The sequence below is a fragment of the Eptesicus fuscus genome, chromosome 4, assembly GCF_027574615.1.
Source record: "Eptesicus fuscus isolate TK198812 chromosome 4, DD_ASM_mEF_20220401, whole genome shotgun sequence".
Taxonomy (NCBI): domain Eukaryota; kingdom Metazoa; phylum Chordata; class Mammalia; order Chiroptera; family Vespertilionidae; genus Eptesicus; species Eptesicus fuscus.
The window spans coordinates 70,767,455-70,791,167 of NC_072476.1; the positions used below are offsets into that span (position 1 = coordinate 70,767,455).

The following is a 23,713-nucleotide window of genomic DNA, read 5'->3' on the forward strand; positions in this document are numbered from 1 at the left end:
AACGCTGTTCAAAGTCTGGAACACGAATGGGGGAGCAAATGTAGATCCTCTCCAAGCCCAGACCAAAGAAGTGATTTGTTTTGTGTGTGTTTTGTTTCCTGATATAATAATGGCTTCTGCCTACTTTTCTCCTTTTTTTAAGTTCTTACGTAAAAGAGGCTATAAAAGGAAAAAACCTTTTCTAGCATTTAATGACAGTTTTTGGCAGACATTATTATCTATTTCATAGAACTATTGCAAGGAATAAATGAGTTAACTTAGAACACTTAACACAGTGTTTTATGTTTGAAGCAGATAGTAAGTGCTTATAAGTATTAGCTGTTATCGTTAATGTTGACAGTAGTCTTACAGTGTACCAGATACTGTACTAAGTACTACATGTGCCTTATACCACTTGCTATTATACTAATTTTATAAATAGTAAACTGAGGCATGGGAAGTTAAGAAACTTGCCCAAGATTGCACAACTGGTAATAATAACATTGATTGTGCACTTACTAGATGCCGGGCATAGTGCTAATAGTTATCATCACATTTAGGCCACACAACAATCCTGTGCAATAGATGATATTATCCTCATTTTACAGATGAGGAAATCCAGGCCTAGGGCGGTCAGCTAATGCCTAAGGTCCCACAGCCAGTGAGTGACAGAGCTGAGACTCAAACCCAAGCAATTGGCTCCGAAAGCGTGTGCTCTGAACGGCTGTGCCCCCTGCCTTCTGGGAGAGGGGGTGCAGGCCTCCACTTCAGTCCCACAGCCAGGTCCTCATTACCATCCCTTCCTACACAGTCACAGCATTAACGCTTTCTAAGCCCCATTCTCCAGCCACGCCCAGCTCACGCTCGGTGAGAGGAGACCCAGCCTTCTGTTCACCCTGCGCTGATGCTGGGGACTCCTCCCCACCCTGCCCCGTTTTCTCTAGGCGTGAAGAGTTTGTTTTCTTCTTATTTGCAGGTCAGCTAACACGTTTACTTTATTTAAGCTTTGTGTAGTTAAAAGTCTCAAGGATTATACACCAAAATGTAAACAACAGCTAATAAATCTACAGGTAATTTTAATTTTCCTGTTCATACTTTTTTGTGTTTTTCAACGTATCTACAATAAATGTATAAAGTACATAGCCAGAAAAATTAATGTATTTTACAAAACACAATCATAGATTATATGAGACAGTAGTCAGGAGGATGCACTGTACAAACAAGAGACAGAAGCATTGAATACCAGGAGATCAGATGTGTCCGTGGGCATATCTCAGTCCCTTTTCCATTTGGTGACTCCCTCACCTATCACTAATTACTGTCTTTCAAAATATATTTTAGCCACAGGCCCTTTCTTCAAACAAAATGTAGAGATGTACAGTATATTTAGCCAATACCTTCCTAAAGAGTTAAACGGTGGGTGCTGATTGAAGTGGAGATGGGAACCTGGACCCCACCCACTAACTCACCATCCCGCCTAGAGAGCACTCCCAGGCGCGCCTGGAACCCCTGGCTCTGGCGAGCACAGTTCTCCACGAAGCCATTGGTCCTCCTCACTCGGGATATTTGAACTGCTTCACATTTCCAGAGGCTGTTCAGACAAAGGCCTCTATAAAGTTCATTAAATGTTATGTAAAATACTGATTTCCTTCGTTTGCCCTCAGGTTTTCTGCTGATCTTTTTCACATCAGAACCAATACACATGACTAACCCATCTTATAACTGAGTAGTTATTCTAGCCAGAAAGCCTTATCATCGTAGAGGTGGCTTTTAGCTCAGAAGGAAAAGAGAAAGATTTGTTTGCTTATGCTTCTCTCTGAACTTCCTACTTTCTTCCCAAAGGTTAACAAATCCAGTTTGCTTTTTTTTTTTTTTACTCACCAAGCTGATGGGTGGAATATTTGGTACTTGTGATTCATGGTCTGAAACTCTCTGCTCTCTTGACTTGTGTGATGTCCTGTTCAACTGCTTTTCTTCCTCATATTATTTTCTTCTCTGCTTCATTTGCTAACAGTTCTGTGGGGTTTTTGGCATTCAGTGCTCTGTCTCTGGGCAAGTGGTTTCTTCTTGCTTCTCTCTCCAGACAACTAATGCGTGCCCAGGGTTCAGTGATCACTGCGTTGTGGATGGTGCTTGAGTGAGAGTATGTTTCAGTCTCTCATGCAGGGCCAGTGTTTTAGCTCCAATGTGTAGTGATAGTTCTACCTTGAGCTAATATTAATTCTTTAAAGTTGGTATATCTGACTCCAGAATCATATTATTGCCACTATTTCTTGTCCCAACATCTCTATTCTTCCAGCAGCAACTCTATTCTCCCAGTCACCAAACTTGAAATTTTATTATTTATAACTTAGTTCCTAAATATCTTAGATTTTACATTCAAAACTTCCCATGGGTGTCTCTTTGCTTATTACTTCATGCCATAGAATTTTAGAACACAAAGCTTTTTTACCACATAGTTTTTAATCAATAAATATGTCTTTTTAAAAATGTATTTTTATTGACTTCAGAGAGGAATGGAGAGGGCGAGAGAGAGAAACATCAATGATGAGAGAGAATCATTGATTGGCTGCCTCCTGCATGCCCCCCACTGGGGATCGAGCCCGCAACCTGGGCATGTGCCCTGACCAGGAATCGAACCGTGACCTCCTGGTTCATAGGTTGACACTCAGCCACTGAGCCACACCGGCTGGGCAATAAGTATTTCTTAAATATGAATCTAATCCAACTCTCTCAGAGAAATTCTAAAAGTTTGTTAACATTCTAAGTAATCTCTGCCGCCTATGCCTCATCTCGATAGTCTTATCTCATACACTGTGGATTTAATCATGAAAACACCAGTTGAAGTTAGGAAAGCACTTACCTTGGGGAGAGGAGAGTTTTGCAGTCCTAGTAATGTTCTCTTTCTTGAGTGGGCTGGTGTTTACAAGGGAGAGTCCACTCTTTGTCAAGCGTGATTTTTGCACATTTTTCTGTGAGTGTTATTTTAAAATGTTTTAAAGCCGTCTTAGGATTGACACAGAACAAGAAAGATATGATTGCTGGTCAAATGATTTTTTTAAAAAGCTATAGATTCTCTCTAAAATGTTTAGAGAGCCCTAGTCGGTTTGGCTCAGTGGATAGAGCATCGGCCTGCGGACTCAGGGGTCCCAGGTTCGGTTCCGGTCAGGGGCATGTAACTTGGTTGTGTGCACATCCCCAGTGGGGAATGTGCAGGAGGCAGCTGATCGATGTTTCTCTCTCATCGATGTTTCTGACTCTCTGTCCCTCTCCCTTCCTCTCTGTAAAAAAATCAATAAAATATATTTAAAATAAAATAAAATAAAATGTATAGAGAGGTAGAAAATTTAAATTCTGAGAGTATCAGATAGAGGATGTGAAGAAATAGGGACATTCCTGGTAGGAGGGCCAATCGGTATGTGCTGTGAAGTTGGAAATGTGTGCACCTTGCAGCTAGACCGTTCGGCCAAGCACACACCCAGAGGAGCTCCTGCCCGTGTGCACAGGAGCTGTGGGCAACATGTTCCCTGCAGGATAGCTTATAATAGGAAAAGTACAAGTGAAGGAGCCTAAGAGCCCCTCACAGGTTAAATAAAATGTGTTTTTTATATAGTGAAATATTAAACAGTTAAATATATGTGCATTTATAATAGGGCTCTAAAAATACTATTGTGGATGAACAACAGATGCAGAATATGTATAGCTTTACACACACATGCATTTTTTTTTAAGTATCAATCAGTACTATATATTATTCCTTGACACATATTTATGTTAACGTATTTTTATTTATTTTTATTATTTTATTTTATTTTTTTTTTTTTTTATTGAGGTATTATATGTGTACATATCTTACCATTACCCCCCCCCCCACCCGCATGTTAACGTATTTTTAAACAGCGGAAGGAAACCCTGTACACTTTCATGGTGAAGCAGGAGCCTCTGGGGAGTGGGTGGAGGGTCTGGGATTGAGGATGGGGACAAAGGGAACTGTCACTTCATCTTCATTGTCCTGTTTCTTCAATTAAAAAAAAAAGCACCTGACCGGTTTGGCTCAGTGGATAGAGCATCGGCCTGCGGACTCAAGGGTCCCAGGTTTGATTCCAGTCAGGAGCATGTACCTTGGTTGCGGGCACATACCCAGTAAGGAGTGTGCAGGAGGCAACTGATTGATGTTTCTCTCTCATCGATGTTTCTAACTATCCCTCTCCCTTCCTCTCTGTAAAAAAAAAAAAAAAGCGAATGTGACTAAATGTTAACATCTGTTCATTCTGGGTGACAGCTCACAGGGTATTAGCTATACTATTTCTTGTAATTTTTCCTTTGTTTAATTTCTGAAAATGAAAAATTCATTGAGATAACAGCATCTTTCATCATTTGTTGTCTGGGTATTTTATGTTCCTGTTTGTTTTAAGAAAAAAAAAGTATGTAAATATAAGTATAGCTGAGATAGCAGAATTTCCTTTTTGTTGTTGTTGTTTATGTTCACAAAGCAAACTTGTTTTATTTAACATTCTTTGGTATCAAAACGTGGCCGCCATACAGACTTGTGAGGAGTAAATCATGAGGGCTGCAGTTCACCACAGTCTGTGTATTAAGAACCACTTCCTGTGATCGACCTCCTCAAGCTATTGGAGCCAAAACAGCCACAAGCAAACAGAATCAAGAAGTCAAAAAGATTTCCTCTTTGGTGCTAATGACTTGTTGGTATGCAGTTGTTAGGACTGAAGGTCTGAAACCACCCATGTTGATTGGCTCAGTCTCCAGGATGTCTTCGGGGTCATTTCCACAAGACTGGCAAAAGAAGGGGACCCTGCCTTTCCCAACACTTCCTGCGTGCAGCCCTGAGCAGCACAGACGTCTGCTCTAGCAGGGAGCAGGGCGCCCTCAAAGTTCCATACACCAGATGGACAGATGGACCGACCACGGGCACAGACTTATCACCGATACGGCCATTAGTCATTGGGCGGGTGGTCTGGATGTCTTTGGAGGTGCACCCAAGGTGATTGCTATAACCATGTTTGAAGAGTTAACAGATAAATGTGGACTTAGACTAAATATTATACAGTTGGGCCCTAAGTTGAGGCTTTTAAACATAGACAGGTAAGAGGAGGTGGGGGGCCTTCATACCTTGCCCTCCAGGATCATCAACTAGAGGTGAACTTGGGTCTCTCTGGACCTTACCCCTCCTCCCCATAAGCAGGTGAAAGAGGGAGTACTCCGAAAGAAGGAACTAAGCTTGCTCAAGTCAGAGCCTTTTCTCTGTGGGATATCTGGAAGCACTCTGGCCTGCTCTGAGCTGTGCATCCCGAGGGAGCCTGGTGGGTGTCCAGCGAGACCAGTGCTGGGAGGCTTAGCCTTCCTAAGTCAGGGGCCAGTTATTAGCAAGGCTTCTTTCTCTGTCACAGATCTGAAACTGTGTTCTCACCAATCAAGCTTATCAGAAACAAAAGCAGTATTTTCAGCTTCATCTGTTTGGCCTCTACCTCAATTGGTTCCAAACTCAAAAGGGGAAGAGGGACACATATTGATTGCTCTCCTCAAAAGCCTATTGATCAATTCATATAAGACCTCAAGATGATAAATTAATATCCTCCACAATACCAGCCAATAATTTGTATACCAGATTTATTCCTACACCCATAATTATCCTGTCTGAATGGTTAGCTGAGCACTGCTCAATTACTTTTAGATTTCATACCTGTGGTTACAAAATTAATATATGTACTATTTATCACGGCATGCTTGACCTTGCATAGCTTGAAATAGACTCCATTAAAATGTACATTTTATGGTGTATTATATTCTCTCCCTAGGTATAAGTTTACACAGAAAATGTATTTATTTAATTCAGTCATTTAACAGCAAAAGCAAAACACACAAACAACCCAGCATGCTGTAACAGAACACTGTTCTGCACATGGCCAGCTGTGCGTTGGCAGAACGCAGTGATTTTAAGGATGAATTAGTATTCTAATCTCTTTGGGATTTCTTTTATATTCGTGGTGGTTTATGACTGACGTTTAATGTAACTTTGGCTCTGTTTATACTTAATAGAAGATTCATTTCTGTGGCAGGATACACATTTACACTCCAGTGTTGAATAAAAGCTACTGTTCTGCAAGAAGGAAATAAAATGTTGATTTATAATGACACATTCCGATAGCAGTGATCTAATTCTCCCCAACTATTTCTTCCCAGGTCCTGGGAATAGCACGGCTCCAGCAAAGGGTGACTCTTCTCTTCCAGAATATTCAGCCTTCAACACATCTGTCCATGCTGCAATTAGACACAGAAACTGGAAACTCCTCACAGGCTACCCAGGTAGAATGCTCAGCACTCCCCAAAATGGAACAACTCATAACTCTGGGGCTGCTGAATGAGCAGGGATGGGAGGGGGTGGGGGGGGCGGGGAGTGGTGGGATCTACTGCTAATCCTGACCCCTCACCCCCAAAAAGCTAAGAATTAACTGTAGGAGGAATAAAGGGAAGAAATGCCACTCTAGTGCTTCAGGGAAAATAAGGATTTCAGATACGAGTGGTTCTCAAGCACAACAAAGAGAATCTCTGAAAGCTACATCCTCAGCCCACAGTGTAGCCTCCCCTGAGCACCTTCTCTAAAAGCGACATCTGTTAAGGACTTGTGGAATATGTGGCATGATGGTTAAGGTCATGGTGCGATTAAGCAGTGTGTATAATGAGGACATTCTTGGCGACTATGGCAAGACAATGCTTCATTGTTTGGGACCGCACCATGTGTTGCAAGACATTTTAGCATCCCTGGCCCATGACCACTAAATACCGAGTCATGTGACAACCCCCCCCCCCCGCCTCCACACACACACACACACACACACACACACACATGCACACATACATGCATTCACATTTCTGGATGCCCCTGGGTGTGAAGCAGTGAGACATGTCTCCTTAAAGCACCAGACGTCCAAGTCTTCGATCCAGACACAGCATCAAGGGCCCCGTCTTTTTCATGTGTCTATGCCCACAACCCAGCTCAGCTTTGTCCCCCGGGCTCCCTCCACGAAATTAGAACTGACCTACCATGTCTCTCTTCAATAAACTGTTGAATTTCTTTGCCAGGCTGTGGTCACTGGTTCCCTCCACCATCACAATACAATGTTTCTGAGATACCCTCATCGGACCCACCAACCAAGACCCTCTGGCTCTTTGATATTGATCGGGACCCAGAAGAAAGACATGACCTGTCCAGGGAGTATCCCCATGTGGTCAAGCAGCTCCTTTCCCGGCTACAGTTCTACCAAAAGCACTCGGTGCCGGTGTTCTACCCGGATCAGGACCCCCGCTGTGATCCCAAGGGCACTGGGGCTTGGGGCCCTTGGATGTAGGATCTGGGGCAGCCTTGGGTGGGTCGCTAGAAAGCCTTTCTGTTGCAAGTTGGACTTCAGACTCTACTCGTGTGACTCATTCGTTCTCCCAATGACTTCACCTGGCCCTACTTTTGCCCCTAAACCACCTTAACGTGGTTGTCTCATTTCAACCCCTTGTGCATTTAAGAAGATGATAAAACCTGGAACCCTCCCGCTGTTGGTTTGGGGGTGTGTCTAGAGGAGAGGGTGATTGGGTTCGTCCCTTTTTTCCGGAGCCGTGGGTCTGCTGGGAACTTGATTTGAAATAGGAAGTTAGTGAGTCCTGGAGGCCGGAGCAGCTGGCTCCTTTTGCCTCACAAGTCAGATGTTGGGTTTCCCTCTGCCAATAGCCAGCTTTTATTGGAGTGACTCACATTTCTTGTAACAAATGAAGGGAGCAGACAATTGTTAATGGCTCTGTTGGCCAGGGGGTCTCCCTGTCTGTGAGAGATCATGTTCAGACGTTCCATGTGAATACGCGCCTTGGTCACCCTCACTCACACACTTCATCACTCATCCCGTCGTGGAGCATAAGGCCCATTTCACTGGTAAGGTCAGTATGGCAACATGCCTACTCCTTGGTTCTGCTTTTTACAATACAGAACTGTGTTTTTATCCCCAACTTCCCCCCAGCCATTGCTCATTTTGTCTAGACTTCCTGCTACCCGCAGATCCCCCTGGCTTTTTCCTCCCCTTCCCTATGACTCAGGCGTCCTGGCCTGAGAAGGCTGCCTTGCTTCTCCACTCTGAACACCACTGGTTTTGGGAACACTGAGCTCTGCCTTCCTTTTGCCTCTAACACCCAAGTGAGAGCCCTGCCAGAGAAGGCGGCCCGCCTGGCTCTGTGAGTTCATGGTAGATACAAAGAGGCCTGGGTGGGCAAGGCTTGGGTCTGGGTCATCTGTCTGGTGAGCACTTTTCTAGTTACATGGAGTTTATTATCATGACTGTGGCTTTGTCTCATAATGTAGGATGAGTTGCACTGACTGCTATTCCCCAGCAGTGAGGAAAAGCCCCAGGAAAGGGCACTGTTGTTCGAGATGATGAGGTTCTGGGGTGAGGGACAGGATGCACAGTGTGACCTGCCAGCCCTTTCTCAGTCCCACTAAGAAGTCCCACATGCATCAGTGCAGATTAGCTCCAAAGAGTATCAGACTCAGAGAAATGTGTGCAAAAATTATACTCTTTTTTGCATTAGTTCCACTGTTTCATTTGCTGCGTTTCACCAGTGTCTGGTACGTAGAAGGCACTCAATACACTTTTTAAAAAATGAATGAGTAAATGGACGAATGAGCAAATGAGAAAGTCTCACACCATGAAAGGTGGTAGTCCAATGAGTTGAATACAGGGATAATATAAATATCTTCCAACCATTGATGTTCTGTTCTCAAGCTGCCTCCTTGGGTAGGAGCACAGTCTGCACATCTGGGCAGTCATTGGACACGCCATGGTGAAGTTGTAATGTCCGCTGGGGGAGGGGTGGAACATGCTTTCCAAAGGTACTCTTCTTTTGCCAGTAATCCTCACTTCTATCTATTCTTCATAGGACACTAGAAACAAACCCACCAACTAATACGCTAGGTCCTGGGATAGCCACCCTTCCATTCAGTAGCTGTGTTTTCTGGTCGCTCCCAACTTGGATTGTATTAAAATAGCATGATTGGAAGGAAATGGTGCAAGAACTAATGACACCTATTACCAGCCTATTCCACACTCCTGGGTTGGCACACAGCCGGCCAAAATACTATTACCTCTCCCGAGCCTGTGGCAGATTTATGAACTAACGGAGCCCAAATATTCCTTCTGGATCCTTCTAATCCAGCGCTATAGGTACCATTAATGCTTTAAGGTCGGAGGCATCGCTAGATGACCTCCTCTGCTCTCCCTGCAGCTGTCCCCGATTCTGCCTTCTTGGTTGCTGCGTACAGTGTGCACGTTCAGCACTCAGGATTTAAAGGGAATTTTAAAGATTAATTTTCTGTAACACTTTTATCTGAGATTTTATTTTATCCATAATAGAATGCGCTCATTAGATTTTTTTTTTCTGTACCAGACTGTGAACAGATTCATATGTTTTCATTAGAAGTATTAATGTCATTTCTTTCTTAATTTGTTTATGTTTAAAGAAAGGTTTTGTTAATTAAACTGTTTTTCTTTGTTACTTCACAATTGTCCCACATATGGGTGAACAAAAAAATAAATAAATAAATGATCTTTTAGAATGTGTCAGCTGTGAGTGTGGAATTTCGATTTGTACGATGAAAAATTTCTGGAACTAGATAGAGGTGATGGTTGCACAACATCATGAATGTACTTAATGCCTCTGAATTGTACATTTTAAAATGGTTAAAATGATACATTTTAAGTTATTTCATTTTTATCCAAGTTTTTTATTTTATTCTTCTTCTTTTAATATATTTTTATTAATTTCAGAGAGGAAGGGATAGGGAGAGAAAGATAGAAACACCAATGATGAGAGAGAATCATTGATTGGCTGCCACCTGCACACCCCCTACTGGGGATGAGCCCACAACCTGGTCATGTGCCCTGGACCGGAATTGAACCCCGGACCTTTCAGTCCACAGGCCAAGCCTCTATTCACTGAGCCAAACCAGCAAGGGCTTATCCCAGTTTTTTTAAATGTGTTAGCCCATTTTTATTCTTTCCCAATCAACTCTTAAACTTCAAAATCTATTTTTTTCCAAGAGAGTAGCCATCGCTTGTGTAGGTTTGATTTCAGGCTGGTGAGAGACCAGCCTGCTCACCTGTGACCACCCTTACCAGTCGCTGAGAGCAGGTATGTTCAGTCAGTGCTGAGGTACCTGCCACAGCTCTTTCACCTTTGCTCTGTTGCCATAGGAGCCACCCATCAGGTGACACAAGGCAGAGGAGGGTGACTCAGGCTGCCCTGGGCCTGGCCTCAGAACCTTGTGACCATCAGAAGAGGCAATTTCATTCTCAAACTAATTCACCCAGGACAGTAGTCGGCAAACTCATTAGTCAACAGAGCCAAATATCAACAGTACAACGATTGAAATTTCTTTTGAGAGCCAAATTTTTTAAACTTAAACTTCTTCCAACGCCACTTCTTCAAAATAGACTCACCCAGGCCGTGGTATTTTGTGGAAGAGCCACACTCAAGGGGCCAAAGATACGCATGTGGCTCATGAGGCTCAGTTTGCCGACCACGGACCCAGGAAATCAATCATTGAGCTTAAGGTATTTCGTTTAATAATCTTTGTCATTCTAACAATAGAGATAATAATGTCTCTAACCATTTTTAAAAATACAGAACACTATAAAAGAAAATTAAACACTTCCTAAGCTACCCACCCAGATAGCCACTATAAACCTCTTATACCCTTTTAAGAGAAGAATGAAGTGGCCACTTTCCATCCTGGTTTTCAAATCCCACTGTGCCCAGCTGAGCCCTCATTGGAGATTCAAGATGGTAGATAAGTAAAATCTCACCTCTTCTGGAAATCTTCATTTTAATCCCATTATTAAACATGGATGTCCCCAGGATTTTTACTCCAAGGGCTCATGGTTTCACATACACTCTCACACACACACATTCTCTTCCTCCTTCTCTTCCCTCCCTCGCTCCCTCTCCTCCAAGGGCCTCAAGACCAGGCCTGGGCACTGAGGAGCCAGCTTGCAAGCAAGCCAGTAAGCAGGCACCTGCCTCTTGTTCACATCGCACCAGAGCCTTGCAGAGCAGGGCAGAGTCGATATACACACTCCTCCCCTCCTCAGTAAACAGGACTTAATGTGCTTTTATTTACATTAAATAAATCGAAGCTGGGATTTGCCCTCTCGGCAATCGTTCTGTAGCCAGGATCATTCAAGTGTGCACTGTGCATTGGAGGTAAGGATGAGCAGCTGTGCAATAAGGGGAGGAAGGTGCATGGGATCAGACCCTGCTCCCAGAGGCTCACCTACCAGGGATTTCAGCAGACAGGAGCTCCCCAGACAGGGCAGAGGGGAGGTGGAGAGGCTCAGGAGTCGAGGAACTGCAGCCTGAAGATCCACAGAGGAATGTGTTTACCTGACATTTTGCTTTTTATGTTTTACACCCATAAGGCTAGTGAGTTATTTCTGCATAAACTATGTTTGCAGTTAAAGCCTTTGATTGGAGGATACACCGATGGTGTGTGGGAAGCAGCTCTATGGTGTGGACATGTTACTTGGGCTTCACTAAGGTAGCTGGGTTTTCTTGTTCTTAAGCCAGCGCTTGAATGCAAGGGCTTGGGCTTCAGGCGTTACAGGTGATGGAAGTATGTGGGCCACATCCAGGACTCCAGGCCGAGGAGCAGGCCCCTCTGAGTGGGACCTGCGTGTGTTCTGTCACTGGGGTTCACAGGTCCTTCTTTCCCCCCAAAAGCTGGTCGCACTTCCTAGGCAGCCAGGGCCAGGAGGACGCCCCAGCCATCACACAGCTCCTCAGCCTCCCCCATCTCTCCCTCCCCCCCCCGCCCCCCCCCCCCCCCCATCTCTGTGGCTCACACAGGCCCTCTCACTGCTAGGAGTCTTAACATGGTACGTCCCCTTAAACTGACTTTGTTTACCAGAATAAGCAATTTATAAGGGATGCTGTTTTATCACCTCAGTGAAGGGAAAACTAGTGTCACTGTAATCATAAAAATACACACAGTGAATCCAAATTGTTCTTAAGTTTGAGCTAAGAACTATTCCTGACCTGGAAGGAAAGGAAAAATTTTAAAAGTGAGTCAATTTGTCACTAAATGATTTATTACTACCAATGCAGAGCTGTGTCTTGGCAACACTGGGGTGGAGATAAGGAAACTCCCTCAGGGCACATGGTCAGTACGTGCTGGGTGGCGCCTCAGGGTGACTGGTGACTTCACTCAGCGATCTCTGCGTCCGTCCCCTCCGGGGCTGTTTCCTCCAAGAACCGTAGCTGCGCTTTTCCCTGAACAGTTTGTTTTGTTCACGTACCTGCAGACCTCAAACCTAGGGACGCGTTCACAATGCTTTAAATGTATAAACACAGAGGAAACCGACACCCATCTTCGACTGCACAGTGGGAAATAGCACAGGGTCCCACCAAAGGAAGGAGCAGGAAAGTCAATAAACAAGGTGGTGGAGAGGCAACACGAAGAGAATAAATGTTTTGAAGAAATAAACACTGAGAGGAGGAACATGGAGGTTTCCACTGAATCTTCATTTTTCAATATATTTTTATTGATTTCAGAGAGGAAGGGAGAGAGAGAGAGATAGAAACATCAATGATGACAGAGAATCATTGATTGGCTGCCTCCTGCACAGCCCCCACTGGGGATCGAGCCCGCAACCCGGGCATGTGCCCTTGACTGGAATCGAACCCAGGACCCTTCAATCCACAGGTTGATGCTCTATCCACTGAGCCAAACCAGGCAGGGCTCCACTGAATCTTAAATTCCAGGATTATAGTGGGTGGTCCCCTCGCTCATAAAGCAGCCCTCCCAGGAGACTCAGTGTCACCAGTGCCTTAGAAATTGTTCCTACTCTCTTGCCTCACCAGCCAGCTCAATCGCCCGAGGAGCCACGTGGGCCTCATCTGGCCCAAATTCACCACCACCTCTTTGGATGCTGTAAATGAGCCCATCAGGTATGCCATATCTTGCTAATTACAGGGCAATTAAATGTATAAACACAAGAGGAAACCAGGAACCCTCACTGAGGACATGCTGTACGCCAAACACCATTTGCCTTTTATGATGGCTACGAAACTCTTCACAATCATAGTCAAGCATTAGGTAAATGGTTTTTGCATTTCAGAAATCATGTTGCAGGAAGTCACACAGCCAGGAGAGCTGGAAATGGAGCCCAACTTGCTCTTAAAAGCCCCACTCTCTACAGTGCTCTCCTGCAACCTCTAGAGCTGGGCTTCCTTCCCTTCCCTTTGTCCTGTACCTTTAAGGACAGAGGATAATTTGTAGGAAGTCCTGTTCTTACACCTTACGACTCCAGGAGCCTCTGGTGAGTGACCATCCACCTGGCAGAGGGTGGGAGGGCAGGGAGGGCAGTGGGGAGGCGAGTGCAACAGTTTCACCAAGAAGTAATGCCACCTTAAGAGGTATGGAAGTAGGAAAAAGCTAATTGGAGGCTTAGAAATGGAAAAAGGAAAAAAAAAAATTGAAAGTAGTTGGAATTGCTCAGCCTGAAAAGGAACTTTATTAATTTTTTTTTTCTGTATTTCATAGGAAAATCGTCTTCCCACATACAGGTCACAGAGGCTGGTGACCATCTGCCCTCGTCCGGGTGACCACAGGCAAATCCGCCAGCACGAGGCTGCTCTGAAGGAGGCGGGGCGAGACTCACAGGTGGGTTCTTAAAGCTCATTGTGGCTTCTGATGCCGGCGCTGGCTTCGGAATGTAATGTCATGTCTCGGTCTGTAACAGATTGGCATCAACCAGTCTTTAATCTTTAGTTACAATCAGTCACCCTCTTGCTACATTCTGGAGGAGGTGGTGTTCCCCTGACTACTCTCATTTACACAAAGTCCACAGGACCTCAGCCACCTTCTGTGTTGGAGGCTCTGAAATGAAGAGGAACACACGCCAGATACCTGGGATATCTCTCCAAGTGCTGCTGGTAGGGACTTCTCTCTGGGCTGAAAGAAGGTCATGTGGAGGTTAGCCTGTTCACGGGGACTTTTTTTATAAGGAATATTGCTTTGTGAGAGTCTCTCCGTGAAAAGAGGAACAAATAATGACGGTGTAGGTGCAGACAGCATGTTTTGGTTTAAAATGTAACATAGTTAGAGAGCTCTGTATTGGTCAACAGGACCTGGTTAGAGAAATGCTTGGATTTCTGTGGTTGGTTAAACGTTGTTGCCTTAGGTAAAATAGTCCTGTGGCTGAGTCATAGGAATGATGCCCACAACTCGTACTGGTTGAAGGAAAAACGTCAGTGAGGGGAAATTCCCTGCTTCTTACACACAATCTGGGGTGGCTGGTTGGTCTGCTCCTGAAGGCAGGATCCGCGGGTGCTGCGGGGCACTGCACGGCTGTGGGCTGCTGCTGGCTTCCAGGCTCGGTCATCCCAGTGATGACCCTGTGCAGACCCCCCTGCGTACCAGGCAGAGCCAAGCCAAGGTCTAGCTCATCATCCCAGTGAGAAGAAACATCCTGTCCTGGGACAGGGATGGCAGAACAGGAACGTGAGCAGTTGGTGCCATTAGCCAATTTTGAACACTAAGGTTTTACGCATAACACCATCAGAGAAAGAACTTGACCTTACTTTTATCAGTACTTATTGTTATACTAGAGGCCCGGTGCACGAAATTCATACACTCAGGGGGGGTGGGTCCCTCAGCCCGGCCTGCACCCTCTTGCAGTCCAGGAGCCCATGGGGGATGTCAGACCGACAGCTTAGGCCCACTCCCTGCCTAAGCTGGCAGTCGGACATCCTTAGTGCTGCCGCAGAGGCAGGAGAGGCTCTCGCCACCGCCGCTGCGCTCGCCAGCCATGAGCCCGGCTTCTGGCTGAGCGGCGCTCCCCCTATGGGAGCGCACTGACCACCAGGGGGCAGCTCCTGCATTGAGCGTGTGCCCCCTGGTGGTCAGTGCATGTCATAGTGACCAGTCGTTCCGACATTCGGTCAATTTGCTTATTAGCCTTTTATATAGGATAATTTTGCTGGTTGGCAGGCTTTAAAATATTACATTATTTTGTATTCCTTTTGCCAGGAGATTGGACTTTTCTATACATTTATTGGCCGCTGTGGCTCTTCCAGCGGGAGTGGGAGAGGGTGGAACCCGAGCCCTGGCTGCTGAGGGAAAAGCCAGGTTCGTATGGACCTGAACCACCATCTCAGCGGGGCGCCCAGTCCACCCTTGCAGGCCGTGCTTTTTTGAGTGGCTCATTGCCTCTGCTTTAATTCAGTCTTTGGAACTGCGTCAGAAGGCAGGGGAAAGTGAAGAGATGGAGAATAAATGTTCAAGGTCTGTTTCCTTTCTTATGGACAGAGCCAAGCTGAGACTCTGGGAAGGCTAACAATTCGGGGCTCCTTCAAAGTGAGGTTCTTTTCCTATTGGAATATTAATATTGGGCCAGGAGCACTTGAGAGGGGGGTGGGGGTTTGAGGGAGACTGGAGAGAGAGCAGTTGCCCAGTCACTGCTCTGTGACCTCACACTCTGCAAGTCTGGTCCTGAGGCACACCCCACTTGCAAAACAAAAGCCCTGCAGGTAAGTGACTCACCCTTCCCTGAGGCAGTTAACAACCACTTGTCTCTTACCAAGCATGGCCCTTGGTGTGACCTGACCTCATCCCCACAGGAGAGGAGCTACGTGGCCACCGCTGCCTCTCCCTGCAACAGTGCTTTTATGCCCTTGAACCCTTATACACTGGCTGGCCTCTGGCAGACCCCCACAGCCACTTCCCTCTGTATAAATAACTTACTATAACTGAAAACTTTCACTCGACTTTTTAGCCCTTCCTTTTCCAGTATGAATAGTCCCAGTGCCCTTCATCTGACTTCCTGCGTGCGTTTCAGCCAATCTGCCAGCGCTCTCGGGATTTCAGGCCTGAACCCGGGCTAGTCTCTTTGTGTAGTTCCTTCTCCTCGTTTCCTCTTTGCTTGACTAGCTCATCCTCCAGGTCTAAATGGACAGGTCCCTTCCCCGGGAAGGTTTCCCTGACCTCTGAGCTGGAATGCTGCTCCTGACTCGCACGTGGCTTGTGAGAGTGGACAGCACACTGTGCTATTTTTCCTGTACGAGTCTGTCTTCCCCACCAGGCAGAAGTCTCCTGTCTAGATTGCTTAATGGATCTCTTTGTCTCATAGAACAGGGGTTGGCACTTAAACAGGACTTGTTGGATAAACGTTCCGTTTGTTGAATGCAAAGGACCTAACCACCTTCTGATTTCAAGATGACATCTGAGTCCCTGATTTCAAAGTCTGGCCCTGTTCCCAAACCTTCCATCCGACCTGCAGGCCCTACTGACTCAGCCTTGATGGCGGCCCTGCCCTGCTGCCTGCTCCGGGGGAGCGCGTGTCCTTCCTAGAGCCTTGGCTATCTTCAAAGGGCTTCCTCCGCATCAGCGGGAAGGATGTCAGCGCCTTTGTGAAATCAGGGTGAACGTTACACTTTCCAGACTCCTCAGGCAGGTTTTGTTTGCCCTGGGATCTCCTCCAAGATATCAGCTGATGGCTTCAGACACTTTTTATGGTCTCGGGTTTTCACAGACTCAGATTTCCCCCCCTTCGTCTTCCAATCCTTCCCCAAGACTCACCCCCTTCATCTGTTCAACTTTGTCACAAATGCTTCTCCACGTGCGACTTTTCCTGCAGAAAGCTGGCTTCTTGGCTTACACGTAGTGCTGAGAGATGTCTTGCAAATGCCAAGGACAAGCTGCCAAGGACAGAGGGCACGTTTCCTGGTTAATTATGGATCCCTATTTACGAGGCTTTTCTCCTTCTGCAGAACGGGAGTAGGTGTTTGTGGGGTTTTGGTATAGATACATGGGAGACAAACTAGTGGTTGCTTTCCTTAAGGAAAGTGGAATTGGAAAAAATTTTAAAGGCAGGGATTAGGGTTACTAGAGATACAAGCTTAGTTACCTAGGGACAAACTAGGGTAGCATGGATCTTGGTGATGGTGCAAGGCACAAACCTGTGTAAGAGCACACACGCACATTTGCTGAGCACCTTCTGTGTACGCCCGTGTACAGAGATAGATAAGCGGCAGTCCGTACCCTCAAGCAGCTGAGCGTCTGTTAGGACAACAGCAGTACAGAATGGGGAGTGCCATGTTACAGGTGTGCAGGTGAGAGTCAGGGACAGGGGGAGCAGAACTATTTGGGTTGCACACACATCCCCTGACCTGGCACTGTTGGCCCTGACTGTGGCAATTGGACCCAGAAAACCATTAAAAAGTCTATATATATTAGAGGCCCGGTACACAAAATTCCTGCATGGGTGGGGTTCCTAGGCCTGGCCAGCGATCAGGGCCGATTGAGGCCTTTCCACTGCCGGCCGGGGCCTTCCTTCTGGCAGCCAGAAGCCAGCCCCAGACAGGAGTAGGGACCTCAGGAGGTTGGCCGGCTGCGGGGAGGGACCAGGGGAGGTTGGCAGGCTGCAGGAGGTTGGGAGCACACTGACCACCAAGGGGCAGCTCCTGCATTGAGCATCTGCCCCCTGGTGGTCAGTGCGTATCATAGCGACCGGTCGTTCCAGTCATTCCAGTCGTTCTGGTTACTTAGGCTTTTATATAGAGAGATAACAAGCCGACTGGCCAGTAGCTATGACACACACTGACCACCAGGGTGCAGATGCTCAACGCAGGAGCTGCCAAGTGACAGCAACTTTGCAGAGTGCCGTCTCTCACTCCGGGACCCCTCGGGGGATGTTGGAGAGCTGCTTTCGGCCCAATCCCCACAGGCCAGGCCGAGGAACCCCACTCAGTCTACAGATGCCCTTTGAGCCCTGGTGCTACTCCAGGTGCGGCTGGCTGGGGAGGGACTGCGGGAGGTTGGCTCCAGAGCATGTCTGGCCCGTCTCGCCCAGTCTTGCCCCGCCAGCTACCTTCTAATTAATTTACTTTCAACGTGCACGAATCTGTGCACTGGGCCTCTGGTAAATAAATAAACCTCAAACACTTGGGGTCCAAGGTCACAGGTGACTTCCATGGTCAAGATTGTTTGGATGTTTTTCTCTCCCCACCACCTCCCTCCCAATATCGCCTGCCCTGTGTATTATACATTGCTGAGTAACAAAATACCACAAAATTATATCCAGAGACAAAAAATATTTATTATCTCAGGAATCCAGGTGCAGCTTAGCTAGGTGGCTGTGGCTAAAGGGCAATCATGGGGTGGTCATCTCTACTGATGACGTGACTTGGTTGGGGGATGGTAGGACTCAGAGAGAACATGAATACGCATGGTGGAAGCCACAGTCATTTACAACCTAGTCTCTCAGAAATGCCATCCATTTCAAATACTATATTTATTAGAAACCAGTTGCTAAATCCAGACCATACTCAAGGGAAAGGATTACTTAATGGTATGGATGCCAGGGAGCTGGGGTCCCTGGGTATCGTCTTAGAGGCTGCTCACTATGCCCCTCCACCCGGTCCCATCTTCATTTTTTTAAATTGAATTTATGGGGGTGACATTGGTTAATAAAATTGTTTAGGTTTCAGGTGCACAATTCTATAATACATCATTTGTATATTGTATTGTATGTTCACCATCCTAAGTCAAGTCTCCTTCTATCACCATTTATCCCCTCTACACCCTCTTCTACCTTCCCCCACTGCCTATTCCCTCTGGTAATAACCAGTATCGTGAATTGTTGTTTTGTGGTTGGTTTGTTTTGCTTAATCTCTTTACCTTTTTCACCCAGCCCTACACCCCCCTTCAGTCTGACAGCTGTTAGTCTGTTCTCTGTATCTATGAGTCTGTTTCTATTTTGTTTGTTGGTTTATTTTGTTCATTAAATTCCACATATAAATGAAATCATATTGTATTTGTCTTTCTCTGACTGGCTTATTTCACTTAGCATAATACTCTACAGGTCCATGCATGCTGTTGCAAAGGGTAAGAATTCCTTCTTTTCTACAGACGAGTGGTATTCCATTGTGTAGATATACCACAGCTTTTTTATCCACTCATCTATTGATGGACTCTTGGGCTGCTTCCAAATGGTGGCTATTATAAATACACTGCAATGAACATAGGGGTGCATATATTATTTCATATTAGTGTTTTGGGTTTCTTTGGGTATATTCCCAGAAGTTGAATCACTGGGGCATAAGGCAGTTCCATTTTTAAATTTTTGAGATAACTCCATACTGCTTTTCACTGTGGCTGTACCAATCTTCATTCCCACCAACAGTGCACAAGGGTTCCCTTTTCTCTACATCCTTGCCAACACTGTTGTTTGTTGATTTGTTAATGGTAGCCATTCTGACAAATGTGAGGTGATATCTCATTGTGGTTTTAATTTGCATTTCTCTGATGATTGGTGACATTGAGCATCTTTTCATATGTCTCTTGATCATTTGTATGTCTTCTTTGTGAAGTATGGTAGAACCATACTAAGGTAAAAACTGCTGTTTGAATTTTAACCCTGCTATTCTGGCTTCTGCACGCACTTACTTGCTTAAACAATAGGGTAGTTACCTCAGCTTCCAGACTGAGACCTGGAGACTCACAGAGGTAATTTTCCTGTGCCTGTGGACCAGGACTACAGGAGATTGATTCCCACTGACTCAGTAGCTCCAGGAGTAGAAACTGTAGATAACCTTTAGAGATTACTAACTCTGCTTGATAGGGCCACATTCCAATGTCCAGCAGGACCTGGCATTTAGAATTTAGAATTTAGAACAAAGGAAAATTTTTGTGGTTTGGACCTTTAAAAGGACTGCCTACACCTGAAACGGCGCGGTCGTGTGGACTCCACCTGCGTGTGGTGCCCTCTCGGCCGTCCTGGCCAGTTCAATAAATCCTTGCCTGCTTTTTTAATCAATTAGCAGCCTCCGGTGGTCTTATTTTTGACTCCAGGGTTCGACCCCACAACATTTGGAGAAGTGTCTGTTCAGGTCCTTTGCCCATTTTTAAATTGGATTGTTTGGGGTTTTTGGTGTTGAGTTTTATAAATTCTTTATAAATTTTGGATATTAACCCCTTATCAGATGTATTGGCAAATGTGTCCTCCCGTGCAGAGAGCAGTCTTTTCATTTTGTTGATGGTTTCCTTTGTGGTGCAAAAACTTTTTATGTTGATGTAGTCTCATTTATTTATTTTTTATTTTGTTTCCCTTGCCTGAAGCAATATATACATCATCTGTATATTGTATTGTGTGTTCACTGCCCTAAGTCAAGTCTCCTTCCATCACCAATATTGGTATGAGAAATGTCTGCGATTTTATTGCTTATGTTTTCTTTTAGGATTTTTATGGTTTCAAGTCTAACATTTAAGTCTTAATTCATTTTGAGTTTATTCTTATATATGGTTATAACTTGTTATAACTTGTACTTTCATTTTTTAAATGTATCTGTCTAATTTTCCCAGCACCATTTATTGAATAAACTATCTTTACCCCATTGTTTGTTCTTGCCTTCTTTTTTTTTGTCCTTTTTTTAAAAAAATATATCTTTATTGATTTCACAGAGGAAGGGAGAGGGAGAGCGAGAGAGAGAAACATCAATGATGAGAGAGAATCATTGATTGACTGCCTCCTGCATGCCCCCTACTGGGGATTGAGCCCACAACCCTGGCATGTGCCCTTAAACCAGAATCAAACCTGGGACTCTTCAGTCCGCAGGCCGACACTCTATCCACTGAGCCAAACTGGCTAGGGCCGTGGTCTGCAAACTGCTACTTGCGAGCCACATGCGGCTCTTTGGCCCCTTGAGTGTGGCTCTTCCACAAAATACCACCGCCTGGGTGAGTCTATTTCGAAGAAGTGGCGTTAGAAGTTTAAGTTTAAAAAATTTGGCTCTCAAAAGAAATTTCAATCGTTGTACTGTTGATATTTGGCTCTGTTGACTAATGAGTTTGCCGACCACTGGACTAGGGCTGTTCTTGCCTTCTTTGTCAAATATTAATTGACTATGAAGGCCATTTTCCTTCCTATCTCATTGCTTTCTTCCCAGTTCAGGATGACTGGAGTTTGCTTCCTTCTTTCCTCTGTGTCGCCAAGAGTAGGGAATGGGTGGCCTTAAGTCATAACAGGACTTTAGGTTGGATGTTCTGCTTGTGTACATAGGTGGTTCAGAAGGACTTGGTGATGCTGGCAGAGCCTCCCTCCAGAGAGGCCAAGTACTGGGTCAGAGGTGCTAGGTTTAGGAACAGGTCATTTCTGGAATTATTTACCTAGAGGAGATCCATTTTGTAAAATGACTCAAAGCCTGACCTGTCCTTGATGCTAAGTAGTCGGCCATCTTATAAAGATGTTGTAGTCCTCTTTTTATTATTATTATTATTAAAAAAATATATTTATTGTTCAGATTATTACAGATGTTCCTCTTTTACCCCCCCATAGCTCCCCTCCACCCGGTTCCCACCCCACCCCAGGCCCTCACCCCCACCCCCTGCACTGTCCTCATCCATAGGTGTAAGCTCTTTGTCCAATCTCTTCCCACACCCCCACGCCCCCTTCCCTCTGAGAATTGTCAGTCTGCTCCCTTTCCATGCCCCTGATTCTATTAGACTCACCAGTTTTTTCTGTTCATCAGAATTTTTATTCATTTGATTTTTAGATTCACTTGTTGATAGATATGTATTTGTGGTCACTTTGTTGTTTGTAATTTTTTATCTTTACCTTTTTCTTCTTAAGCATTTCATATAATACTGGTTTGGTGGTGATGAACTCCTTTAGCTTTTTCTTATCTGTGAAGCTCTTTATCTGACCTTCAATTCTGAATGATAGCTTTGCTGGGTAGAGTAATCTTGGTTGTAGGTTCTTGCTATTCATCACTTTGAATATTTCTTGCCACTCCCTTCTGACCTGCATAGTTTCTGTTGAGAAATCAGCTGATAATCGTATGGGTGTTCCCTTGTAGGTAACCAACTGTTTTTCTCTTGCTGCTTTTAAGATTCTCTCTTTATCTTTTGCCCTTGGCATTTTAATTATGATGTATCTTGGTGTGGTCCTCTTTGGATTCCTCTTGTTTGGAGTTCTCTGAGCTTCCTGGACTTGTAAGTCTATTTCTTTCACCAGGTAGGGGAAGTTTTCTGTCATTATTTCTTCAAATAGGTTTTTAATATCTTTCTCTCTCTCTCTTCTTTTGGCACCCCCAAAATTCTGATGTTGGTACGCTTGAAGTTGTCCCAGAGCCTCCTTACACTATCTTCATATTTTTGGATTCCTTTTGCTCTCCCGGTTGGGTGTTTTTTGCTTCCTGTACTTCAAGTCTTTGACCTGATTCTTGGGATCCTCTAGTTTACTGTTGAATCTCTGTATATTATTCTTTATTTCAGTCAGTGTATGCTTAATTTCTGACTGGTCCTTTTCCTTTTTTTTTTTTTTTTTTTTTTTTGCATTCTCACTAAGATCCTTGAAGGTCTCACAAAGTTCCTCAGAGATTTCTAGAAGTTTCTTGAGTAACCTTATAACTGTGGTTTTGAACTCTATATCCAGTATTTTGCTTTCATCCATTTCTTTCATTTGTGACATGTTTCTTTGTCTCCACATTTTGGCTGCTTCCCTGTGTTTGTTTCTATGTATTGGGTAGCTGCTAAATCTCCTTGAGTTGATAGAGTAGCCTTGTGTGGTAGGTGTCCTATAGGGCCGAATGGCTCAGCCTCCCCAGTCACCTGAGGTGGACACTCTTGGTGCACCCCTTTGTGGGCTGTGTGCGCAGTCTTGTTGTAGTTGAGCCTTGATTGCTGTTGGTGTCACTGGAAGGAACCGACCCCCAGGACAATCAGCTGTGTCTACAATGGAAGAGCTGCTGTTCAGGAGACACCCTTATGGGGCAGGACTTGCTTCAGTGGGGCTTTGGTGCTCACTGAATCTGCCCTTGAGTGTGTCACTTATGGATGTGAAGAGTTGTAATCTGGTATGGTCTCACACTGACCACTGGGTACACTTGCTCTTGGATCTCCAAGGAGATGCAAAGTCAGCCACTGCCTGGGGCTGCCCAGCAGAAGCTACAGAGAGATCTGCATATTCCTCCTCTTAGTATTAGGTTTGGAAGTGCCCAGATGAGGCCCAGCTATGTAGCAAGGCAGGCTGCTGCTGTTGCTGCCTGTTTGACAGGTTTTAGGCTGAGAAAGGACAGGCCATTCATATGCAAAATCCGCTGCACACAGCTTGGGTGGGGTTGTAAATTGGGTGGGGTGGGGTCTCAGGGAATCTCCTGGGTGGAGCAAACAGCAATGGCTGCCAGTCAGCCCTGCACCGGAGAGGTCCCAGCACCGGAAAAATGACCACTGCGAGCACCTTCATCTGAAAGAAAGCCACCCTCCCGTTCCTGTCCTGATGCCAGACAGTCCAATTTCTTCCCGTATGTGTCTGGGACCCCCAGAGTCTCTCCCGGAACTGGAGTTCAGAGCAAGTGGGAGCTTGTATCTCCCTCCCAATTAAAAAAGCAGCGCACTTGAGTGCCAGCCTATTTCGCGCCTCCACACCTCCTACCAGTCTCAATGCGCTTTCTTCTTTACCTTCTTTACCTCTAAGTGTAGAACTTCCACTCAGCCAGCTTTCCTGCAGTTCTGGATGATAGTTGTTCTGTCTTTTAGTTGTAATTTTTTTTTAAATATATTTTATTGATTTTTTACAGAGAGGAAGGGAGAGAGATAGAGAGTTAGAAACATCGATGTGAGAGAAACATCGATCAGCTGCCTCCTGCACAGATGTGCCCGCAACCAAGGTACATGCCCTTGACC

The 23,713-nt window shown here is 45.3% G+C and overlaps 1 protein-coding gene across 2 annotated transcripts in view; it reads left to right on the forward strand.

Moving 5' to 3' along the window:
- The window catches only part of ARSB (arylsulfatase B), a 137,040-nt gene extending 127,358 nt beyond the window's left edge, over positions 1 to 9,682 (forward strand). The window contains exons 6-7 of one of the 2 annotated variants that reach the window (XM_054715128.1): positions 6,181 to 6,303; positions 7,081 to 9,682. In XM_054715128.1, coding sequence (XP_054571103.1) covers positions 6,181 to 6,303; positions 7,081 to 7,479 — 522 coding nt within the window. In that variant the 3' untranslated portion in view covers positions 7,480 to 9,682. The remainder of the gene's footprint in view (positions 1 to 6,180; positions 6,304 to 7,080) is intronic. The other variant, XM_008161971.3, reaches the window with a different exon arrangement.
- The last annotated feature ends 14,031 nt before the right edge of the window (positions 9,683 to 23,713 follow it).